This window comes from Dendrobates tinctorius, unplaced genomic scaffold (assembly GCF_039654945.1).
Source record: "Dendrobates tinctorius isolate UK_male_01 unplaced genomic scaffold, ASM3965494v1 ptg000116l, whole genome shotgun sequence".
Taxonomy (NCBI): domain Eukaryota; kingdom Metazoa; phylum Chordata; class Amphibia; order Anura; family Dendrobatidae; genus Dendrobates; species Dendrobates tinctorius.
This window is the reverse complement of record NW_027361784.1, coordinates 27,544,502-27,567,708: the sequence shown is the minus strand read 5'-3', so window position 1 is coordinate 27,567,708 and position 23,207 is coordinate 27,544,502. Positions and strand designations below refer to the sequence as shown.

At 45.7% G+C, this 23,207-nt stretch overlaps 1 protein-coding gene across 5 annotated transcripts in view; it reads left to right on the top strand.

Annotated features, from left to right (window-relative positions):
- The first annotated feature begins 15,217 nt into the window (after positions 1-15,217).
- The window catches only part of MTSS1 (MTSS I-BAR domain containing 1), a 172,579-nt gene continuing 164,589 nt past the window's right edge, over positions 15,218-23,207 (top strand). For 2 of the 5 annotated variants that reach the window (XM_073590310.1, XM_073590309.1), the window contains exon 1: positions 15,222-15,769. In XM_073590310.1, the coding sequence (XP_073446411.1) occupies positions 15,698-15,769 (72 nt within the window). In that variant the 5' untranslated portion in view covers positions 15,222-15,697. Of the gene's footprint in view, positions 15,770-23,207 lie in introns of all 5 variants that reach the window. The other 3 variants (XM_073590308.1, XM_073590307.1, XM_073590306.1) reach the window with 3 other exon arrangements.

Sequence of the window (23,207 nt, the reverse complement as noted above, 5' to 3'; positions counted from 1 at the left end):
CACACTGCTCCACTCAGTACACACATGGCCTCACTCCGTAAACCTCGTACACATGCGGCTCTGCTCCGTACACCTCGTACACACGTGGCTCCGCTCCGAACACCTCGTACACACACGGCTCGTACACATCTCCGCTCCGTACACCTCGCACATGCATGGCTCCGCTCTGTACACCTCGCACACATGGCTCCGCTCCGTACACCTCGCACACACATAGCTCCGCTCCGTACACCTCACACACAAGCGGCTCCGCTCTATATACCTTGTACACACATGGCTCTGCTCTGCTCCGTACACTTCGCACACGTGCGGCTCCGCTCTGTACACCTCGCACACGCATGGCTCTGCTCTGTACACCTCGCACACGCATGGCTCTGCTCCGTACACCTCGCACATGCATGGCTCTGCTCCGTACACCTCGTACACGCGCGGCTCCGCTCCGTAAACCTCGTACACACACGGCTCTGCTCCGTACACCTCATACACATATTGCTCTGCTCCGCACACCTCGTACACACATGGCTCCGCTGTGAACACCTTGTACATACATGGCTCTGCTCCATATACCTCGTACACACATGGCTCCACTCCGTACACCTCATACACGCGCGGCTCCGCTGCTTACACCCTGTACACGCGCAGCTCTGCTCCGTACACCTCTTACACACACGGCTCTGCTCCGTACACCTCACACACAAGCGGCTCTGCTCTGTACACCTTGTACACACATGGCTCCGCTCCGTACACCTTGCACACGTGTGGCTATGCTACATCCACCCTGTAAACCCCACACATAAACTTCCCTCATCCAGCACCATGGCAACCAGCACAGCAGAGTCTTGCACATACCGAGGGCTGCCACAGGACCTGTGATGAGGTCATAGGAGGGGAGGAGTCAGGGCTCGCATGATAAGGGGGCCCTGACTCCTTCCCTCCTATGACCTCATCAATTACAAGGCTCTGCTCGCTACCGCAGCACCAGTGTGCAGAGGCTAAATTGTAGGTGCTGCGGGTAGCAGAGCGCAGAATGCCGCCCCCTGTGCACAGCAGCTGCCTGCCGCCTGAGCCACAAGCTCAAATGACCTCATAGGTGCACCCCTGATGGTCAGTCAATCTGGAAAATTGCCTTTCATGAAGATCGCCCCTTAAAAGGAAGACCGAGAATTACCTTTGCTGCAGAAGATAAGCTCATCAGAGTTACCAGCCTCAGACACCACAAACTGACAGCACCTCAAATAATATAAATGATGCGCAGACATCAAGTAACAGACACATCTCAACATCAGCTGTCCAGGGGAGACTGAGAGAAGCAGGTTTTTATGTTCGAATTGCTGCAAAGTAGTCAGGACCGAGGGCCACAAACAAGAAGAAGAACCTTGTTTGGCCCAGGTAACACAAGGACTAGACATTAGATTAGTGGAAATCTATAATTTGGTCTGATGAGTCAAAATTTGTGAATTTTTGCTTTTTGTCCTGATGAAGAGGTCATGTAGAACCCTGAACCGTGTTGACTTTTAAAACCTGTTATATTAAACATTTTGGATTTTACCTCTGCCTTTAGTGTTATCAGCAGCGCAAGTGAAATACACGGCTGGCTTGCACATTAAGATTTTTAGCACCAACCACCATGTTTTTGTGAAACACAGAAAAGGTGAGTCGATGTGTAAAAATCACAGCCATGGGGTCACGATGAATTCAACACGCTGTTACCTTTTTGTCAAGAACAGCCCTCTGCTTCCCCCTATCGTTAGGACTATTGCGCAGTTGACAGACGATTAACAGAGGAGGCTGCGACTGTTACTACTATTAGACCAATTATTGGGGAACTCACAGTGAGCATCTGGTATACATACAACCGATTCCAACACATGGAATATATGTATATACGCCCGTTATGGTCACTGCCAGCTCCGCAATAAGAAAACTAAGTACTCGTTGCCACCACCAATTATTTATACAGGCCGTTTATACATCCAACAGGTAGCGTATGTTTTTTAAGGGTGCAGTTTACAGAACAAAAGGAACAGAAATATTACATTTTTTTTCTTAATCCAGAAAGATAGGCAGTGTTTATAAAAATAAATACAAAAGATTTTGCAAAGGGGACAAAACAATACAGCATATACAATTGCATAAAATAAACAGGATTAACAAAAGAAGCATACTAAGCGCTGGTCACAGAGATGGCTCAGAGCTTAGCGAAAGAGAGCACTTCAGTTGGAAAACAGATAGAAAACATGGCATGGCTGTTGTCAACTATCTGGCCACTATTAATTTGGGGCTGACTGGCATGTTTTACAGTTATGAAAAAATATGCATGTTTGTCCCCTATTAGGTCTGAAGTTGAAAATGTATTTCCCATCAATATCGGGCCATACAAACCCCAATATTCATAACTTTCCACTGGTGCCCACATGTCTGAAGCAGTCTTTTGTTCCAAGCAAGCTAATTCTTGTGAAATGGTATTTCTCCACCTTTTATTAAACAAACCCCAGACTTCACGTATATTGCCAGAAAATATACCAGTCCGAATTACCTGTCCACACCAGAGGAGTGCTAGCTTCACTGGGTGTTTTAAAGAGTTTTTATCACCTCCAAGCTACACATAACTTCCTCTCTTTACCCATGTGGCTCTACTTTAAAAAGGGTTTTAGATTGTAAGCTCTTTCTCTTCTGGAGACTCTGTGTGAGAGGGGAGGGGGTGAATGTCCCCCAACCCTCCCCACTGGAGAGGCCTTATGGTTTTTAATTTTTCTATGACAAGATGCTTTCTTCATGTCGGACCCACTGTGAAGCTCAGAAGGAGAGGTGTGATGGTGTAGAGGGAGGGGGAATTTGCTGGTGATTTATTTAAAAGTCAAGGCACACTTACCACACTTGCTATATGTCCATGACGAAAGGAAGAGATTGCACTTGGGTCACCCTCCCAGGGCTGTGGGGTACTCAGTACCGGGCCGGTCTCTCAGAGGGGATTGTCACAGCAGCGGTGACCTGGTCCGTGGCCCTAGGCGCCCATGTAAGAGGGGTTGAGTTGGGAATAAAGTTTATAAGTGATTCGTGACGCCACCTGTGGTGTTCGGCAAGGGAGATGTTAAGCCGACGCTGCAAGCAGATCCTCTGGGACAGATGGTGTAGTGCAGCAATGATGTTATAGCCCTCCACAGGTAGGGCTGTTGGTCCCAGGGGGCAGTGTAGCGGAATGTTTAGGATGAGGGTGCAGTGTTTGGCACAGAGATGTAGCAGTACTGAGGATGTTGCATTCTTTACCTTTACTTGACAAACGCAGTCCAGGGTTCTGCTAACAGATGGCACAGGAGCAGGCTAGCCTGGAAGCAACTCAGGGATCTCTCTATCAGATGGGTTGTGTAGTCTCCTTCCTAGCGCTGGCTCAAGGTACATCCAGTACTGTGTTACACTGAAGTTCCTCCTTCTTATCTTCTCTTAGAACTACCTCGTATGGCAGACAGCTGTAGCCCTCTATCTCTCTTGGCTCACCCGTCGCTGTTGTGCCTCCGAGTCTTAGTTGGGAATAGAGCATTTACAGCTTCCTATTCCTCTGGTTTCTGTTGCAGGACCTTCAGTATCCATACAACCATGGAGACCAGGCTCCAGATCATGCGCTCTCACTGGGAGGGAGCTCTCTTTCCTCAGCTCAACCTCCAGCTTCTCTCCACACATCTACACTCGTTGCCCTCCTCACACTAACTCCTCATTTCCCTTCCTGGCCCTCAGAGAGCACTCCTCCCCAAATTCTGGTTCAGAGCTCCCTCTGCTGGCCTGGAGTGGGAACTGTGTTGCATGACATGGTTAACTGTTAGAGAGACCCTTCATTGCCTCCAAGCCTGACATCACCCTCCCTGGAGGAAGGTAATGCCACTGTGGCGACCATACTCCTGGGGGCGCCACATTCTCACAGGTCTAAAATCCAGTCTTTTATTGCGGTAGATACAACATGTTCAGCAAGACGAGGAGGAGCCGTAGAAGCACAATAGCGCGAAACGGCTGTCGCCCTCACACTCCACTGCTCCTCGTCCAGCTGTTGTGTGATAAAAGGTGTTACGGTGGTGCTTGTCATTGCATTGCCTTTGTGGACACTTACCAAGAATGGCTGCCACACTATTCTACAACAACAAGTGATCCCATCTGGTTTGCACTTAGAGGGATAATCATTTGTGTTGCTACAAGACAATGACCCAAAACACCTCCAGTCTATGTAATGGCTGTGTGACCAAGATGGCAAGGAATATAGGTGGCATCAGATGACATGATCTCCACAATCATCCAAACTCACCCCAGTTGAGCTGGTTTGGGATGAGTTGGACAGAGACTAAAGGCAAAACAGCCAACAAGTGCTCAGTCCCTCTGGGAACTTCTTCAGGACAGTTGGAAGCCATTCCAGGTGATGACCTGATGAAGCGGCTGAAAGAATGCCAAGGGAGTGTAAAGTTGATATCAGTTAATGTTATCAATGAAAAAGAGGGTATCTGGAGACTGGAGGAATCTAAGATTTTTCGGGCACTGGCACTCCTTGCTGGCAGTCTTTACCCCTGGATGGGGTAGGTATGAGCTTTCATCCTCCGTTCCATCTATACAGCATTTACGTATTTTTTTATTGATATTTTTTGGAAGCTTTGAAGCTTAAAATCATGACTGAAGTTGTTTATCCACTCTTTCATCTACACAATATGGGTACTATACCCCTTGTTACATCTAGTACAGTGAAAGGTGACTTATAAGATTTTTTTTTTTCCTAATCTATATACATATCTCCTTCCACAATGTCTTTCATATTTTCTTTAACTAGAATATAAATTCATAGATATATGTGCAACACAAGTAGCCGATAATTAGGGCCATTTTGCCACATACAATGACACCAGTATTATGAATGGCACATGTTAGGTGGTGGGGCCCCGGTTGAGATTTTGTACTGGGACCTCTGTATGTTCCACAATGCACTAGAAACATAATATCTCCAGGAGAAGGAACAACATGAGGCTACAACCACAGAACATGTTTGTTTTGCGTAATTCTGGGTAAATGAATAGCACATAATAGGTTACATTCAGTGCGAGGGTTTGGACGACTTCCCTTATTAATCATTATAGATGTCAATAGGAGAAACACTTGCAGATCTGTTGAGCGGCTCATAATGAGTGAGTGTTCTGCAGCGCGCCTGCGTTCCATCTCAACGAGCCGCAATGAATGAACTGACACCATTATAGGGGCTCCAGACAAGAAGTTCCTAGTGGGAACTGATGTTAATATTCACAGTAGATTGTCTATTACTGTGCAACATAATAGACACTGAACATAAGATGTCTGCCTTGTTCTATGGAGTAGGTCCTGACATATCGCACCTCTGGGATCCTCTCCTGTCAGAAAAACTTACATTACCTGGCACACTACATAGACAAAGTATGTGCTCCCTCCACATTACACCATCAGGAGACTTCCCATAGACTTCCCATTCTACATCCATACACATTAATATGGAGTCGGTCTCTCTGCAGATATACTGTAAAAGCTCCCGCGCCCTCTTCTGGGAAGACTTTCTACAAGATTTTGGAAATGTCTGTTGGAATTTTGCCTCTTCATCCAGAAGAGTATGTGTGAGATCAGACACTGATGTTGGAGGAGAAAAATGGGTTCAAAATCTCTGTTCTAGTTCATCCCAAAGGTGTTTGATGACTGGAGTAGGACCATTATGACGTTCCCTCGTGAAGTCTTCTTCAATGGCATTGCCCACATCGTCTGCAGATGGAAACTGAAGGCTGCAATTTAGGTCTATCCTCTTCAGTAATGAGTCCTGCTTTTGTCTTGGATGCAATGTTAACTGCGGATTGTGTGGAGACCATGTGGGCAACGTTAGGCAGAGATCTTCATGACGGAACGTCAGACTAGTCCTGGGATTATGTTGTGGGGTGGCATAATGTACAGCAGCCAGAACCCTCTTGTTTTCATTCCAGGTTCGCTAACAGCTTGGCATGACATTGATTTTGTGGTGGAACCAGTAGTGCAACCATTTAGTCAAAGTGGCCTAGGAGTCATTTTTCAACATGACAACCCCATGTTCCTGGTGCTACTGCGAGTAGCCTGTGTGGCCTAACTGTGCTACCATGGCTGCAGCGTCTCCGGACTTGTGTCCCGTTGAACACATCAGCGATGTCATTGGTCGGTGATTACAGAGGAGCTGCCATCAGTGGTTCTTGATTATTTGCCCAACTGCATTCAGAGCAACAGAACCTTCCTCAGACGACCACTAATATCCTCACTGATAGCAGCTGAGGGATTTCTGCACGTGGTGCTCCTACTCCAGACTGAGTAAATCAATTGTTTTCGAAAATTAGTTTCCGTTTTTTGATCATTTTAAGATCATTATGAGGTCTACCCATCCTGTGATTTCTATAATTCCACGGCCTTTCCTTCCTGGCATTGCACTGTCATTGCTGTAGAGCAGGGGTCCCCAACCTGTAGCTCGGGAGCCACTTGTGACTCGCGGTCCCATGAACGGTGGCTCGCAACTGTCTGACAGCTTGGTGCATTAGCTCCAGGTCTAGCAAACAGGTTTGAAGAGGACATCTCAAAAAGGTGAATTTTGTGAGTAGCCCTGCACTGAAGAGCAGATCTGGATGCACATCTACTGTGGTTTAGAGATGTTTTAGGTGTGGTACGCTGGACAATGATAGTATCTATCGGAGGAGGTGCTCAAAGGTGGATGCGACAGTTTGTTGGGAGTCCTTGATGGGAGAATACTGAAAGGGGGTATTGTGGGAACCCCTGGATCTCAGTGTACTGCTTTGGAAAGATTTCTGTGGAAAGCTTTGGTTATCATTATACCTGTAATGGGCGCTTTGGCTGACATTACTTTGAAGAGGGTGGGAGCTGGATGTGGCTCGCGACACTCTCTCAATGCTGAATGTGGCTCGCGACCCTCGGTCTAAGCTGAATGTGGCTCTCAAGGTCAGAAAGGTTGGAGACCACTGCTGTAGAGTGTATTTTCACTCCTCTATATGCTGAGTGGCAGACTCCTATAGTCCGAGCGCTGTATATTGTTGCTGCAGATTGTAGCGTAAAACATATACAGAAGTTGGGAGATTTGTTTTCCATCACAGGGATAGATCTGGAAAGTACCAGGAATTACACGCTGCTAATTACTTACTAAGACCTTGCTTGATTTACTGTTCTTTGTGCAATACAGGAAAACAAAGTTACACCAAAGAAAAGTGATTTTAAATTTTATACTGAAATTTTTTTTTTACTAAAATGTAAAGGAATCACATGGACCATCTATTAAAAAAAAAACAAAGAAAACACAAACATTTTGGACGATCCAAGTATGAGAGCCTACTGGAGTTGCTTTTTGCTTGTGCTTGAATTAAGATTCAGTCTGCTAGATTCCAGTTTTGGTTTGGATATCTAGAGCAGTGGTGACCCTGAGGCATACTCTGGTCTGAACATTGGGAGGTAGTGGAGGACTGGAGGTTAGGTTTTGGTTTTTATGTCAGACATGGTTGTGGGCTTTAGACCTATTCTGGTCTGAACATCGAGAGCAATGTTGGCCAGTTCTGGTATGGATATCAGAAGTAGTAGAGGACTGAAGGCTGGGTCTGGTTTAGACATCTGAAGTGGTGGTGGGCTGGAGGTTGCTTCTGGTCGGGACATCAGAAGTGGTGGGCTGGAGGTTGGTTCTGGTCTGGACATCAGAAGTGGTGGTGGGCTGGAGGTTGCTTCTGGTCTGGACATCAGAAATAGTGGTGGGCTGGAGCTTGGTTCTATTCTGGATGTCAGAATTAGTAGTGGGTTAGAGTTTGGTTCTAGACTGGATATTAGAAGCGGAGGTGGACTGCAGGACAGATATGATCTGGATTTCAGAAGTACTGATATGTTGGAAGTCCGTTCTAGTCTGGATATCAGACGTGGTGGTGGACTAGAGGCTGGTTCCAACCTAGACATCAGAACTGGTGAAGGACTAGAGTTTATTTCTGATTTGAATATCAAGAACATTGTCCTAGCAAAGGCATGACTGATTCCATGTATGTTGACCAAATGGACTTCCAGAATTGTTATACACTAAGGAACCATTCCTATGTACGTAATTGGAAAATATAATTCAATACAAACTTGTAAAATGAAAAATCCTTTTTTTTTGGCTCGGAGGATTAACAATCACAGCCAAGATTCCCTGTAAGGAATTGTTGATCAGCCAAGAATAATGCAAAAGTAAAAAAAAAAAATGCGTAAAACCCACTGCTGGTATTAGGTCTAAAAGGCTTATGTGATGTATAGAGCGGCCATTATGATGTATATAAAGCTGTTATTATAGCGGCTGGTGGGATGGACACAACAACCTTCTATTCCGGGGATACAGAACATAGATTAGTGCTCCTACTGAGCATATCACTGAGTAATGAGGAAAAAGCTCTGCTGCTGATCCTGGTAACGATGCAATTACTCCATCTGTATAATTAAAGGCAGACTTAGAAAATGACTACTAAGTAAGAAATTCATAGGAACAGATACATTAAAGGGGTTCTCCGCTGGGAGAAATCTCTGCTTGGTAGGGTCTAACTGCTTGGACCCCAAGTGATCAGTTGCAATCACAGAGGGAAATCTTGCAGTAAATGTTGGATTTGCCTGCAGCACCTCCACAGGGGAAATTAAGAATTACATAATGTCATTCAAATTTAATTTCCTTAAATATTTTTCTTTTTAACCTGTTATAAATGCCGCTCTTTTCCTGAATCCGGCGATGTTTTACTTTTGTTCCTCCTCCTCTTCGTTCCTGAGATGTGGCTTCCTCTTCCTTGTAAATGAATCTAATCTTCTCAGTTGACAGAGCGTGGTCCTAAAGAAGACGCCCATAGAGAAGAGTTGAGGACCACACCCACTTGGATAACAAAGCTAGATTTACATACAAAGAAGAGGAGGCTGTATCTTGGGAACACTACCATGTCATACATGACCCATGGACAGGAGTGGCGCTGCTTCTGCAAAAAACTTAGACCCGTATTTTCAAACCTTGGACAACTCCAGCAATGTCTTCACAGTGGATCTGGGGCTCCTAGATCATGAAAACAATCTTAGATTGATCTGGGGCTCCTAGATCATAAAGTTACAATTAGAAATTAATCAGAACAGAATGTTGGACCTAAAAACATAATGTGGACATTTATTTCAAAGGCAATCCCCGAGTTAAGAAACCACATTTTCAGTCGCCTATAATGCGCAGGGTAGCACGGTTGCAAAGAGCGCCCCTTGCTGTGGAGGATCACACATGTCCATGCATTACAGGAAAAGCTGACTGATTTCAGTAGGGGCAGTGAAATACTTCATACTATCTTTGGTGGCGCTGTAGGAAAAATGAACACTTGCTACAACTGTGGGATCTCCGGAGATCAACCTATTCCAGAATCCATGGGGAAAAAAAGGATCTATTAAAGCAAATCACTCCTGCAAGTCTACATGGAATAAATCATGTCAGCATAAAATGTTCTATAATTAGGACATCGATTGCAAGCAATCATAGATACGAGAGAAGAAAGAAAGAAAGAAAGGAGCAAAGGAAGGAAGGAAAGGAAGGAAGAAAAAAAGGAAAGAAAGGAAGGAAAGGAAGGAAGAAAGGAAAGGAAGGAAGGAAGGAAAGGAAGGAAGGAAGAAAGGAAAGGAAGGAAGGAAGGAGGGAGGGAAGGGAGGAAGAAGGGAGGGAAGGAAGGAAAAATGCAGGAAATGAGAGGAAAGGAAGAATCAGTTGAAATCCTGTCGAAATGTCAACATCATGATTCTTCTCTTCATCCATCAGGGGAGAGTTAGGAGGCCCCCATACACATAAGATGGGGATAGATCAGGGGCGGACATACCACTGGTGCAACCTGTACATTGACTAAACAAAAAAATGCACATATAAACTAGATAGACAGAGATAGATAATGGGCCAGACCAGGGCGGACACAGACAGAAGAAGCTCCGGTACAAGAACACTATATGGGCCCTTTGGAGTCCAATGGCTCATAATAATGCACAATTCCCCCTTATCTCTCTGTTGGTTGCACCAATGGTATTTCTGCCCCTGGGATGGATGATATCAGGCACATGTGCCTCTATGGTGGTTTAGAATAATTACAGTACATTTCTTGGGGTGCGGACGTTGCCTCGATGGCCACAAAGCTCTGTCCACGTTTTAGAAAAGTGCAATGAGGGTCATAAAAAGTTAAATGATTTGTGACTTTTTCTCACCGGATTATGAGGAATGATAACTTTCCCCAGTATCTGTTGTCTGATGCCCACCACATGAAGCCCTGACACCCATGGTGACGTTGCCCTCACAATGTTCCCTGTACACATCCTGCAGGTGTGATTCATTGCGGACATCTTGGATTAGATTTATGCCCGTCATGGCTTAGTGATCGGACCCAAAGAGTGGTCGTAAATGGCTGCACATCCAGTTGGAAGAATGTCTCAAGTGGGGTACCACAGGGCTCTGTCCAGGGCCCTGTATTGTTCAACATCTTTATCAACGATTTAGATGAAGGAATTGAGGGTAAACTGATTAAATTTGCTGATGACACAAAGCTAGGAGGGATAGCTAATACTAGAGAAGAGAGAGAGAGGATTCAAAAAGATTTAAATAAACTGGAGAAGTGGGCAGCAACTAACAGAATGGTTTTTAACAGGGAGAAATGCAAAGTACTACATCTGGGCAATAAAAATGAAAAAAGCATATATAGAATGGGAGGAATAGGGCTAAGCAACAGCACATGTGAAAAAGACTTGGGTATACTAATAGATCACAGACTGAATATGAGTCAACAGTGTGATGCAGCAGCAAAAAAGGCAAATGCAATTCTAGGATGTATTAACAGATGCATACAGTCTAGATCACGTGAAGTCATTATTTCCCTCTACTCCTCTTTGGTCAGACCTCACCTGGAATATTGTGTCCAGTTTTGGGCACCACATTTTAAAAAAGACATCAACAAACTGGAGCAAGTTCAGAAAAGAGCGACCAGAATGGTGACCGGTCTGCAAACCCTGTCTTATGAGGAAAGGTTGCAGGATTTGGGAATGTTTAGCTTGCAAAAGAGAAGACTGAGAGGAGACTTAATAGCTGTCTACAAATATCTAAAGGGCTGTCACATTGTAGAAGGATCAACTTTATTCTCATTTGCACAAGGAAAGACTAGAAGCAATGGGATGAAACTGAATGGGAGGAGACACAGATTAGATATTAGAAAAAACTTTTTGACAGTTAGAGTGATCAATGAGTGGAACAGGCTGCCACAAGAAGTGGTGAGTTCTCCTTCAATGGAAGTCTTCAAACAGAGGCTGGACAGACATCTGACTGGGATGATTTAGCGAATCCTGCTTTGAGCAGGGGGATGGACCAGATGGCCCAGGAGGTCCCTTCCAACTCTACGATTCTATGATTAATTTCTATGATTAATTTCTATGTCCAATATTCCGATATCATTCCCCAGAGACCCTCATTTGGAGGATATGGACGTCACATCTACCCCCTCCCGTACCTCAGACCCTGACTGCCTGGCGATGGTTGTCAGCAGGATATACCAGTTATGTAGGACAGGTGGGCGGCGTGCGCTCAGGTGTAGCTTGGTGGTATGACTGGCAGGGCGACTTGTAGGACAAGTTCTGAGATTCTGTTCATATCTTATATTGACTTCTTGCTGCAATAAAAGGAGCATTGTGAGACGGCAGAGGTCACAGGAGGTAGAACTGTTTAGATGGTGAATTCCTCCCTCAAACACGACACGTTTCATCTACTATTATTTTTTTAGCGCTGATTCCCACGACATATCAAAAAAGGTTGTTTCATGTGACAACCCTTTTAAAGGGATAATATTAATGTTTTATTAGCTGATATATAGTTGTGTTTTTTCATTTAAGACAAATTAAATGAAGATAATAATACCAAAGAATTTGTGTTTGCAATCATTTTCAGGAAGAAACTGAGTATTATCTGACAGAATTGCAGGGGTGTCAATACTTTTGGCCACAACTGTAGATATTCGAGACAGGAGGACCCAAGCTTGTAATTCCACATTTTCCCTGCAGTGTCACTGTAGGAAGAATGGGTGACTGCAGCAGATTGATCACCCGCGGGTCCATACTTATTTGTGTGTGTTTAAAATTCTACTTACGGAACCTGCAGATTACCATTAAGGCAGCGGGTGAGTACTGTTTGTTTTTTTTGTTGTTTTTTTTTGCAGACATGTTGTCTTTAAGGAACTTTTCAGGATTTGCCTAAAAGTTGGCAATATGAAAACATAATAAAAAGCCTATAAATATTTTTAAAAGTTTCAATGCTGGCATTCTTTAAGCTGGTCATGTGAATGATATAAGGCACTTGATCCAACGTAGGACCTCTGGTGACCACCAGAACATTGGCACAGTAAGACCCAGGTCTGACCAGTGTTTTGGCTGATGTGGTCAGTTTGACCAGTAAGATTGGTTGATGTGATCAGGATTACCCAGTGATTGGCTGATTTGGACAGGTTGACCAGTGATTAGCTGATGTGATCAGGTTACCCAGTGATTGGCTGATTTGGTCAGGTTGACCAGTGATTGGCTGATGTGTCTGGTTGACCAGTAATTGGCTGATGTGGTCAGGTTGAGCAGTGATTGGTTGATATGATTAGCTGATTTGGTCAGGTTGACCAGTGATTGACTGATGTGGTCAGGTTGACCAGAAATTGTCTTATGTGATCAGGTTACCCAGTGATTGGCTGATTTGTTCAGGCTGACCAGTGATTGGCTGATGTGTCTGGTTGACCAGTAATTGGCTGATGTGGTCAGGTTGAGCAGTGATTGGTTGATATGATCAGGTTACCCAACGATTAGCTGATTTGGTCAGGTTGACCAGTGATTGACTGATGTGGTCAGGTTGACCAGTAATTGGCTGATGTGATCAGGTTACCCAGTGATTGGCTGATTTGGACAGTTGACCAGTGATTGGCTGATGTGGTTAGGTTGACCAGTAATTGGCCGATGTGATTAGGTTGAGCAGTGATTGACTGATGTGGTCAGGTTGACCAGTGATTGTCTGATATGACTGGTTGCCCAGTGTTTGGCTGATGTGGTCATGTTGACCAGTGAATGTTTAAACTGTATTTAGTGATAAAATCATGATTGTGTGGTTTGTTTGGCTGTTTTCTTGCTGAAGGGAGCAAGCTTACCTTTCTAATGGTGTATCGTGTGTGTGTGTGTGTGTGGGGCGAAGTAATCAGCGAAAAAGCAGTGCATGTTTACAAATGCGTTGGGAGTGTGCTTTGGGGTACTGTGGTGCCACATGCAGGTCATTTTTCCTTACTACAGGTTTATGAAAATTATTGTTTAAACTGTATTTTGTGATCAAATCGTGAATGTGTGGTTTGTTTGGCTATTTTCTTGCTGAAGGGGGCAAGATTACTTTTCAAATGGTGTATCATTTGTGTGTGTGGGTGCAGTATGAACGTGGATACAAAGGAATCACCGAACAACAGTGATTAGAAATAATAGAATAGATATGGAGACCTCTGTGCAACAGACGTGTTCCTCTGCCACTGTCCGAGTTGCTCGTACAGATTTCTGACCAATCCAACCAATCTTACAGATGATCATAGTGATCTGATTTGGCCATTTATACTAATATTTAATAAATCAATCTCAGCCTTCTCATCTGTCAGGATCGTCCAAAGGCGGCCATGTAAGTGGCCATATTTCATGGACAGCGGTTCACGGAAAGCAGATTTGGTTTGATGATGATGAGTGCATATGTTCTCAATGGAGAAAGGAGAGTTGGCCGCATCCAGAGATCTAGCTGTCAGGATATATGATGAATGTCCGATCATTGGGCGTCTGACCGCTGGGATCGATGATCTACTGGACATTGAGGCACCCCGAGCATTGAGTGACCGGAGGAGGGATAAAAGCCACTTCACCTTGGCCAGTCTTCAGATATACAGTAAGTCCATGGAGCAAACTGATCACATTGTCTTGGATGAAGGAAATCCTGGGCAGATCTGGCTCAATCTCATCCACACTCGGGGGTCTGTATTGAGGTGACTGACTGTTCAAGCTGCTGCTCCATGCAACGTAATGGGAGGTGTGAGACAAGACGGGTGAACCACTGATCTACACCTACACCCAATTGTGGGGGTCCCTCATCTCAGTGATCTATGGGAAATTCAGTGTCAGACCCCCAACAGATTAACATGGCTTCCATTATTTATTATACTTTCTTATATAGTACCATTAATTCCTCAGCTCTTTACAGACATTATCATCACTGTCCCCATTGGGGCTCGCAATCTAAATTCCCTATCAGTATGAGTTTGGAATGTGGGAGGAAACCGGAGAACCCGGAGGAAACCCACACAAACACGGGGAGAACATACAAACTCCTTGCAGATGTTTTCCTTGGTCCTATGAACCCAGGACCCCAGAGATGTAAGGCTGCAGTGCTAATTACTGAGCCACCATTCAGAAGTCTGGGAAAACCGAGTAAGTAATGTAGCGGCGACCATGTTGTTCATCACCCACCTTTCTTTGTTAGAGAAAACCCTAGAAGAGAAATATGAACAGAAGAGGACACAAAATAACGCAATATAATAATATACAATGATAATGTAGTATGAAATATAATAAAATATATACCATAATGTAATGCAATAATAAAATAGGAAATAACAGAATGTAATAATATAATAATAATAATCATATTACAATATAATAAAATGTAATATATAATGCAATGAGATAATGAAAATAAAATAGTATGCAATATAATAATAATGATGTAATAAACTAATACCAATTTTAATAATAGTAATAATATAATGATAATAAAAACAAAAATGCAAAGAAAAATTCTAATGTAATAATAATGTAATATAAGAATGTAATAATATAAAATAATCACATACATGATTTATGATTATTATTATAATATAAAGTAATATAATAATACATATAATGATAATGTAATATAACATAATCACATATAATGTAATATAATACTAATAGCATATAATGCAAGATAATAATAATGAATGTAATGTAATAATATAATTAAACACTATAATGCAATATAATGAAATACTATAATAATAGCAGCACATAATGTAGTATAATACATAAGTAATCCAGTATTGGGTGCTAACACCCAGCAGCAGGTTGCAGCAGCAGACACATTGCAGCCTCCATGTCACCAGTGTAGGCGCCGCAAACACAACAGTGCAGGACACGGTGGCCGTTGCTGCGGGTTTCCAGCAGGGGGCGCCGGTGCGGGTCCCATTCTCCAGACGGAAGGGGCAGAGCCAGGCAGCAGCAGCAGCAGCAGCAGCAGGCAGTGCAGCTCTGACAGAGCAGGTTCGGTGCCGCAGCTGCAGTCTCCTCCGCAGAGATCACTGCTCTCTGATCGCCTCCACTCCCTGTGTAATCCTCTGGATCGCTGCTATGTCCTGCAATGGATCCTGCACTGGGGGGTGATCCTGTGAGCTGCCGCCTGCAGGAGGCTTTGTAGCTGGGGGTCTGCACTGCCCATCCCTTGGCTTCTGTGAATACAGAGATTGCAGATCGGAGAGACTGTTATTACACACAAGGGGGATCTGCTGCCGATCTAGAGGGATCCCGCTGCCGCTGATCTGCTGGATTCACCTCGCTCCTCTGCTCGGTGTCTGGATTGATCCCGTCCTGAAGAATGGAGGCTGTGATCGAGAAGGAGTGCAGCGCCCTGGGGGGTCTGTTCCAGACCATCATCAGCGACATGAAGGTGAGAGGATGAGCAGAGCCGGGGCACTGTCTGTGCCGGAGCCTGGAGGGCTGAGTGTGCTCGGGCAGGACACCTGATGGTATCCGGCCCCTAATACTGGGGTCCGGGAGGGCAGTGGTCAGCAGTCTGGCGTCCTGGCCCCCAATACTAGGGAGGGGGGGGCACTGTGCTGCCAGCTGAGATGGGGGGCACCCGCCTTACAGGGGCTCATTTCCTGCCTTTCATCTTATTTATATTATTATTGTTGTTTTTTGGGGTCCCCTTGATTTTGGCCTCTGACTACTATATGGATTTCCCCGGGTAACCCTTTACGTGCTGACGCTTTGTGCTGTATCCAGGTGAGAGGCTGCGCCTGACCGCCAATCACCGTCTATCATGGAATCCGTAGCCGATTTGTTGCCCCCTCACCACGTGACTCCTCGTATGGGGGGCCGGACTGGATTCATGTTGCCATGGAGTGAGGAATTTGCAGCATTGGTATTAAAGGGTCGTACCCGTGTCATATATAAGGTGGCCCTATAGAGGTGGTCTGCAGGCGCCTGTCGTACCTGTGTCATATATAAGGTGGCCCTATAGAGGTGGTCTGCAGGCGCCTGTGGTACCCGTGTCATATATAAGGTGGCCCTATAGAGGTGGTCTGCAGGGTGCCTGTCGTACCCGTGTCATATATAAGGTGGCCCTATAGAGGTGGTCTGCAGGCGCCTGTGGTACCCGTGTCATATATAAGGTGGCCCTATAGAGGTGGTCTGCAGGCGCCTGTCGTACCCGTGTCATATATAAGGTGGCCCTATAGAGGTGGTCTGCAGGCGCCTGTGGTACCCGTGTCATATATAAGGTGGCCCTATAGAGGTGGTCTGGAGGCGCCTGTCGTACCCGTGTCATATATAAGGTGGCCCTATAGAGGTGGTCTGCAGGCGCCTGTGGTACCCGTGTCATATATAAGGTGGCCCTATAGAGGTGGTCTGGAGGCGCCTGTCGTACCCGTGTCATATATAAGGTGGCCCTATAGAGGTGGTCTGCAGGCGCCTGTGGTACCGGTGTCATATATAAGTTGGCCCTATAGAGGTGGTCTGCAGGCGCCTGTCGTACCCGTGTCATATATAAGGTGGCCCTATAGAGGTGGTCTGCAGGCGCCTGTGGTACCCGTGTCATATATAAGGTGGCCCTATAGAGGTGGTCTGGAGGCGCCTGTCGTACCCGTGTCATATATAAGGTGGCCCTATAGAGGTGGTCTGCAGGCGCCTGTGGTACCCGTGTCATATATAAGGTGGCCCTATAGAGGTGGTCTGGAGGCGCCTGTCGTACCCGTGTCATATATAAGGTGGCCCTATAGAGGTGGTCTGCAGGCGCCTGTGGTACCGGTGTCATATATAAGTTGGCCCTATAGAGGTGGTCTGCAGGCGCCTGTCGTACCCGTGTCATATATAAGGTGGCCCTATAGAGGTGGTCTGCAGGCGCCTGTCGTACCCGTGTCATATATAAGGTGGCCCTATAGAGGTGGTCTGCAGGCGCCTGTGGTACCCGTGTCATATATAAGGTGGCCCTATAGAGGTGGTCTGGAGGCGCCTGTCGTACCCGTGTCATATATAAGGTGGCCCTATAGAGGTGGTCTGCAGGCGCCTGTGGTACCGGTGTCATATATAAGGTGGCCCTATAGAGGTGGTCTGCAGGCGCCTGTCGTACCCGTGTCATATATAAGGTGGCCCTATAGAGGTGGTCTGCAGGTGCCTGTGGTACCCGTGTCATATATAAGGTGGCCCTATAGAGGTGGTCTGCAGGCGCCTGTGGTACCCGTGTCATATATAAGGTGGCCCTATAGAGGTGGTCTGGAGGCGCCTGTCGTACCCGTGTCATATATAAGGTGGCCCTATAGAGGTGGTCTGCAGGCGCCTGTGGTACCGGTGTCATATATAAGTTGGCCCTATAGAGGTGGTCTGCAGGGGGCCTGTCGTACCCGTGTCATATATAAGGTGGCCCTATAGAGGTGGTCTGCAGGCGCCTGTGGTACCCGTGTCATATATAAGGTGGCCCTATAGAGGTGGTCTGCAGGCGCCTGTCGTACCCGTGTCATATATAAGGTGGCCCTATAGAGGTGGTCTGCAGGCGCCTGTGGTACCCGTGTCATATATAAGGTGGCCCTATAGAGGTGGTCTGCAGGCGCCTGTCGTACCCGTGTCATATATAAGGTGGCCCTATAGAGGTGGTCTGCAGGCGCTTGTCGTACCCGTGTCATATATAAGGTGGCCCTATAGAGGTGGTCTGCAGGCGCCTGTCGTACCCGTGTCATATATAAGGTGGCCCTATAGAGGTGGTCTGCAGGCGCCTGTCGTACCCGTGTCATATATAAGGTGGCCCTATAGAGGTGGTCTGCAGGCGCCTGTGGTACCCGTGTCATATATAAGGTGGCCCTATAGAGGTGGTCTGCAGGCGCCTGTGGTACCCGTGTCCTATATAAGGTGGCCCTATAGAGGTGGTCTGCAGGGTGCCTGTCGTACCCGTGTCATATACAAGGTGGCCCTATAGAGGTGGTCTGCAGGCGCCTGTCGTACCCGTGTCATATATAAGGTGGCCCTATAGAGGTGGTCTGCAGGGTGCCTGTCGTACCCGTGTCATATATAAGGTGGCCCTATAGAGGTGGTCTGCAGGGTGCCTGTCGTACCCGTGTCATATATAAGGTGGCCCTATAGAGGTGGTCTGCAGGCGCCTGTGGTACCCGTGTCATATATAAGGTGGCCCTATAGAGGTGGTCTGCAGGCGCCTGTGGTACCCGTGTCATATATAAGGTGGCCCTATAGAGGTGGTCTGCAGGCGCCTGTGGTACCCGTGTCATATATAAGGTGGCCCTATAGAGGTGGTCTGCAGGCGCCTGTGGTACCCGTGTCATATATAAGGTGGCCCTATAGAGGTGGTCTGCAGGCGCCTGTGGTACCCGTGTCATATATAAGGTGGCCCTATAGAGGTGGTCTGCAGGCGCCTGTGGTACCCGTGTCATATATGAGGTGGCCCTATAGAGGTGGTCTGCAGGCGCCTGTGGTACCCGTGTCATATATAAGGTGGCCCTATAGAGGTGGTCTGCAGGCGCCTGTGGTACCCGTGTCATATATAAGGTGGCCCTATAGAGGTGGTCTGCAGGCGCCTGTGGTACCCGTGTCATATATAAGGTGGCCCTATAGAGGTGGTCTGCAGGCGCCTGTCGTACCCGTGTCATATATAAGGTGGCCCTATAGAGGTGGTCTGCAGGCGCCTGTGGTACCCGTGTCATATATAAGGTGGCCCTATAGAGGTGGTCTGCAGGCGCCTGTCGTACCCGTGTCATATATAAGGTGGCCCTATAGAGGTGGTCTGCAGGCGCCTGTGGTACCCGTGTCATATATAAGGTGGCCCTATAGAGGTGGTCTGCAGGCGCCTGTGGTACCCGTGTCATATATAAGGTGGCCCTATAGAGGTGGTCTGCAGGCGCCTGTCGTACCCGTGTCATATATAAGGTGGCCCTATAGAGGTGGTCTGCAGGCGCCTGTGGTACCCGTGTCATATATAAGGTGGCCCTATAGAGGTGGTCTGCAGGCGCCTGTGGTACCCGTGTCATATATAAGGTGGCCCTATAGAGGTGGTCTGCAGGCGCCTGTGGTACCCGTGTCATATATAAGGTGGCCCTATAGAGGTGGTCTGCAGGCGCCTGTGGTACCCGTGTCATATATAAGGTGGCCCTATAGAGGTGGTCTGCAGGCGCCTGTGGTACCCGTGTCATATATAAGGTGGCCCTATAGAGGTGGTCTGGAGGCGCCTGTCGTACCCGTGTCATATATAAGGTGGCCCTATAGAGGTGGTCTGCAGGCGCCTGTGGTACCTGTGTCATATATAAGGTGGCCCTATAGAGGTGGTCTGCAGGCGCCTGTGGTACCCGTGTCATATATAAGGTGGCCCTATAGAGGTGGTCTGCAGGCGCCTGTGGTACCCGTGTCATATATAAGGTGGCCCTATAGAGGTGGTCTGCAGGCGCCTGTGGTACCCGTGTCATATATAAGGTGGCCCTATAGAGGTGGTCTGCAGGCGCCTGTGGTACCCGTGTCATATATAAGGTGGCCCTATAGAGGTGGTCTGGAGGCGCCTGTCGTACCCGTGTCATATATAAGGTGGCCCTATAGAGGTGGTCTGCAGGCGCCTGTCGTACCCGTGTCATATATAAGGTGGCCCTGTCGAGGTGGTCTGCAGGCGCCTGTCGTACCTGTGTCATATATAAGGTGGCCCTATAGAGGTGGTCTGCAGGCGCCTGTCGTACCCGTGTCATATATAAGGTGGCCCTATAGAGGTGGTCTGCAGGCGCCTGTGGTACCCGTGTCATATATAAGGTGGCCCTATAGAGGTGGTCTGCAGGCGCCTGTGGTACCCGTGTCATATATAAGGTGGCCCTATAGAGGTGGTCTGGAGGCGCCTGTCGTACCCGTGTCATATATAAGGTGGCCCTATAGAGGTGGTCTGCAGGCGCCTGTCGTACCCGTGTCATATATAAGGTGGCCCTGTCGAGGTGGTCTGCAGGCGCCTGTCGTACCTGTGTCATATATAAGGTGGCCCTATAGAGGTGGTCTGCAGGCGCCTGTCGTACCCGTGTCATATATAAGGTGGCCCTATAGAGGTGGTCTGCAGGCGCCTGTCGTACCTGTGTCATATATAAGGTGGCCCTATAGAGGTGGTCTGCAGGCGCCTGTCGTACCCGTGTCATATATAAGGTGGCCCTATAGAGGTGGTCTGCAGGCGCCTGTCGTACCCGTGTCATATATAAGGTGGCCCTATAGAGGTGGTCTGCAGGCGCCTGTCTCCACAGATGTCTTATACATTTTACACATATACCGTATATATATTTCATTTTTTTCCGATTATTTTTTGTTATTTTGCAGTGTAGCGTTTCTCCGCTGATCTGTCGGTGAATCCTCTGTGTCTGTCGCTATATACAGGACACAAGTGTTGGTTGTGTGTCAGCAGTTCGCACCGCCGTAGGTCACACTTGAGAACCTGTCACCAAACTATGTGCTCCAGAGATAACAATCCTGGATATTCCACTGCTGTGTGCACCTTGCTGTAACTGAAGCATTCGGGTATTTTTTCTTTCCTCGTCTGATGTATTAGTCTCTGTTCACACCTGCGGCTCATTGTTTTTGGTTTTACGTCACTTTTTGGTGAACAGAATTGCGTTTTATGATGCAGTGTTACAGCCAGGGCTGTGGAGTCAGTAAGCCAAACCTGCCACTCCGAATCCTCAATTTCCCTCACACCGACTCCCACACATGTTGCTTATATTTAAGTGAAAAATGTATTGTAGTACAATGTGAACATCAGACATTGAATCATTTCTATGATCCAATAATCAAGATATTTAGATAGAACATAATATCTATTTATTGAATGGAATCTCCAGCGCTGGACTTCAGTTAAAAATACATCATTTATTGTAAATTCTTAAAATAGAACAGAAAAAAGTATGGATAAGGACATACAGGCAGATGGGGTCTCTGGTGGTCTCCAACCAACGCGTTTCGACCTAGAGGGTCTTACTCATGGTTCACACTAGACCAATACTGACGACTACAAATAGTACAAAAACTAGTAAATCACAGGTGTTGGACAAAAGAATTAATGAAAATAGGGAGTATCCCTACCAGTTAACTCTTGCAAACACTCAGCCTAATGTGGAGCTGAAACAAAAACTTGTCGGAAAAACAAAAAAAAAAAAAAAATCTAATAAAAAGATATCATAAGAATATAATAACAATCACAAAAATTATCAGAATAACCAGAATTGAATAGGACTAAGTAGAATGTAAATATACAGAAGAAAATATCAATCTAATTGCAATATTAAATCAAGCTCCTGCTTTGAGCGATATCTTATCCCCCAGTCTTTTTATCAGCAATAGGAGAACTAAAAATAATACTTGGTTGTCATATAAAGGCTTTTCCAAATGTGGACATCATCCCTGTAAAGTCTGCAACTATGTGGTTAAAACCAGCAGATTCACTTCTAGTGTTACTGGCATATCATACCCTATTCAGTCTCACATAAATTGTAATTCAGAAGGAGTAATATATGTTATTGAATGCGTTTTTTGTAACCTACAATATGTAGGCTGTACAATAGGACCTCTTAAAAAGAGAATTAGGAAACACTTGTCAGAAGCTACTAGTAACAATTATAATATTTCAGCAGTTTCTTATCATTGTAAAACTGATAGCCTCAAAATTATAGCAATAGAGAAAGTCTATAGATCTACTAGGGGAGGTGATTTCAGGAGAAAATTATTAAATCGTGAATCCTTTTGGATTTTTAAATTAAATACAAGAGTACCATTAGGTCTGAACAAACGACTTGATGTAATATTGCAATTAGATTGATATTTTCTTCTGTATATTTACATTCTACTTAGTCCTATTCAATTCTGGTTATTCTGATAATTTTTGTGATTGTTATTATATTCTTATGATATCTTTTTATTAGATTTTTTTTTTTTTTTCTTTTTCCGACAAGTTTTTGTTTCAGCTCCACATTAGGCTGAGTGTTTGCAAGAGTTAACTGGTAGGGATACTCCCTATTTTCATTAATTCTTTTGTCCAACACCTGTGATTTACTAGTTTTTGTACTATTTGTAGTCGTCAGTATTGGTCTAGTGTGAACCATGAGTAAGACCCTCTAGGTCGAAACGCGTTGGTTGGAGACCACCAGAGACCCCATCTGCCTGTATGTCCTTATCCATACTTTTTTCTGTTCTATTTTAAGAATTTACAATAAATGATGTATTTTTAACTGAAGTCCAGCGCTGGAGATTCCATTCTTTATTTTGCTTCAGTCAACACCCCTGATCAAGGTGACTCCGTGCGCAGGAGGATTATGGATCGCAACCGAGACTGGTGAGCTGACCTCCCTTCATTTTCCCTATCCTTCTATAATAATATCTATTTATTGGAATACAACTTTAGAAAGCAAAAGACTAATAAACTGTAATTATGTAATACACTGTATAATATCGATTACATGTATACGGTACAGACCAAAGTTTGGACACATCTTCTCATTCAGAATTTTCTTTATTTTCATGACTGTGAAAATTGTAGATTCACTCTGAAGGCATCAAAACTATGAATTACCACATGTGGAATGATATAATTAACAAAAAAGTGTGAAACAACTGAAAATATGTCTTATATTCTAGGTTCTTCAAAGTAGCCACCTTTTGCTTTGATTACTGCTTTGCACACTCTTGGCATTCTCTTGATGAGCTTCAAGAGTTAGTCACCAGAAATGGTCTTCCAACAGTCTTGAAGGAGTTCCCAGAGATGCTTAGCACTTGTTGGCCCTTTTGCCTTCACTCTGCGGTCCAGCTCACCCCAAACCATCTCGATTGGGTTCAGGTCTGGTGACTGTGGAGGCCAGGTCATCTGGCGTAGC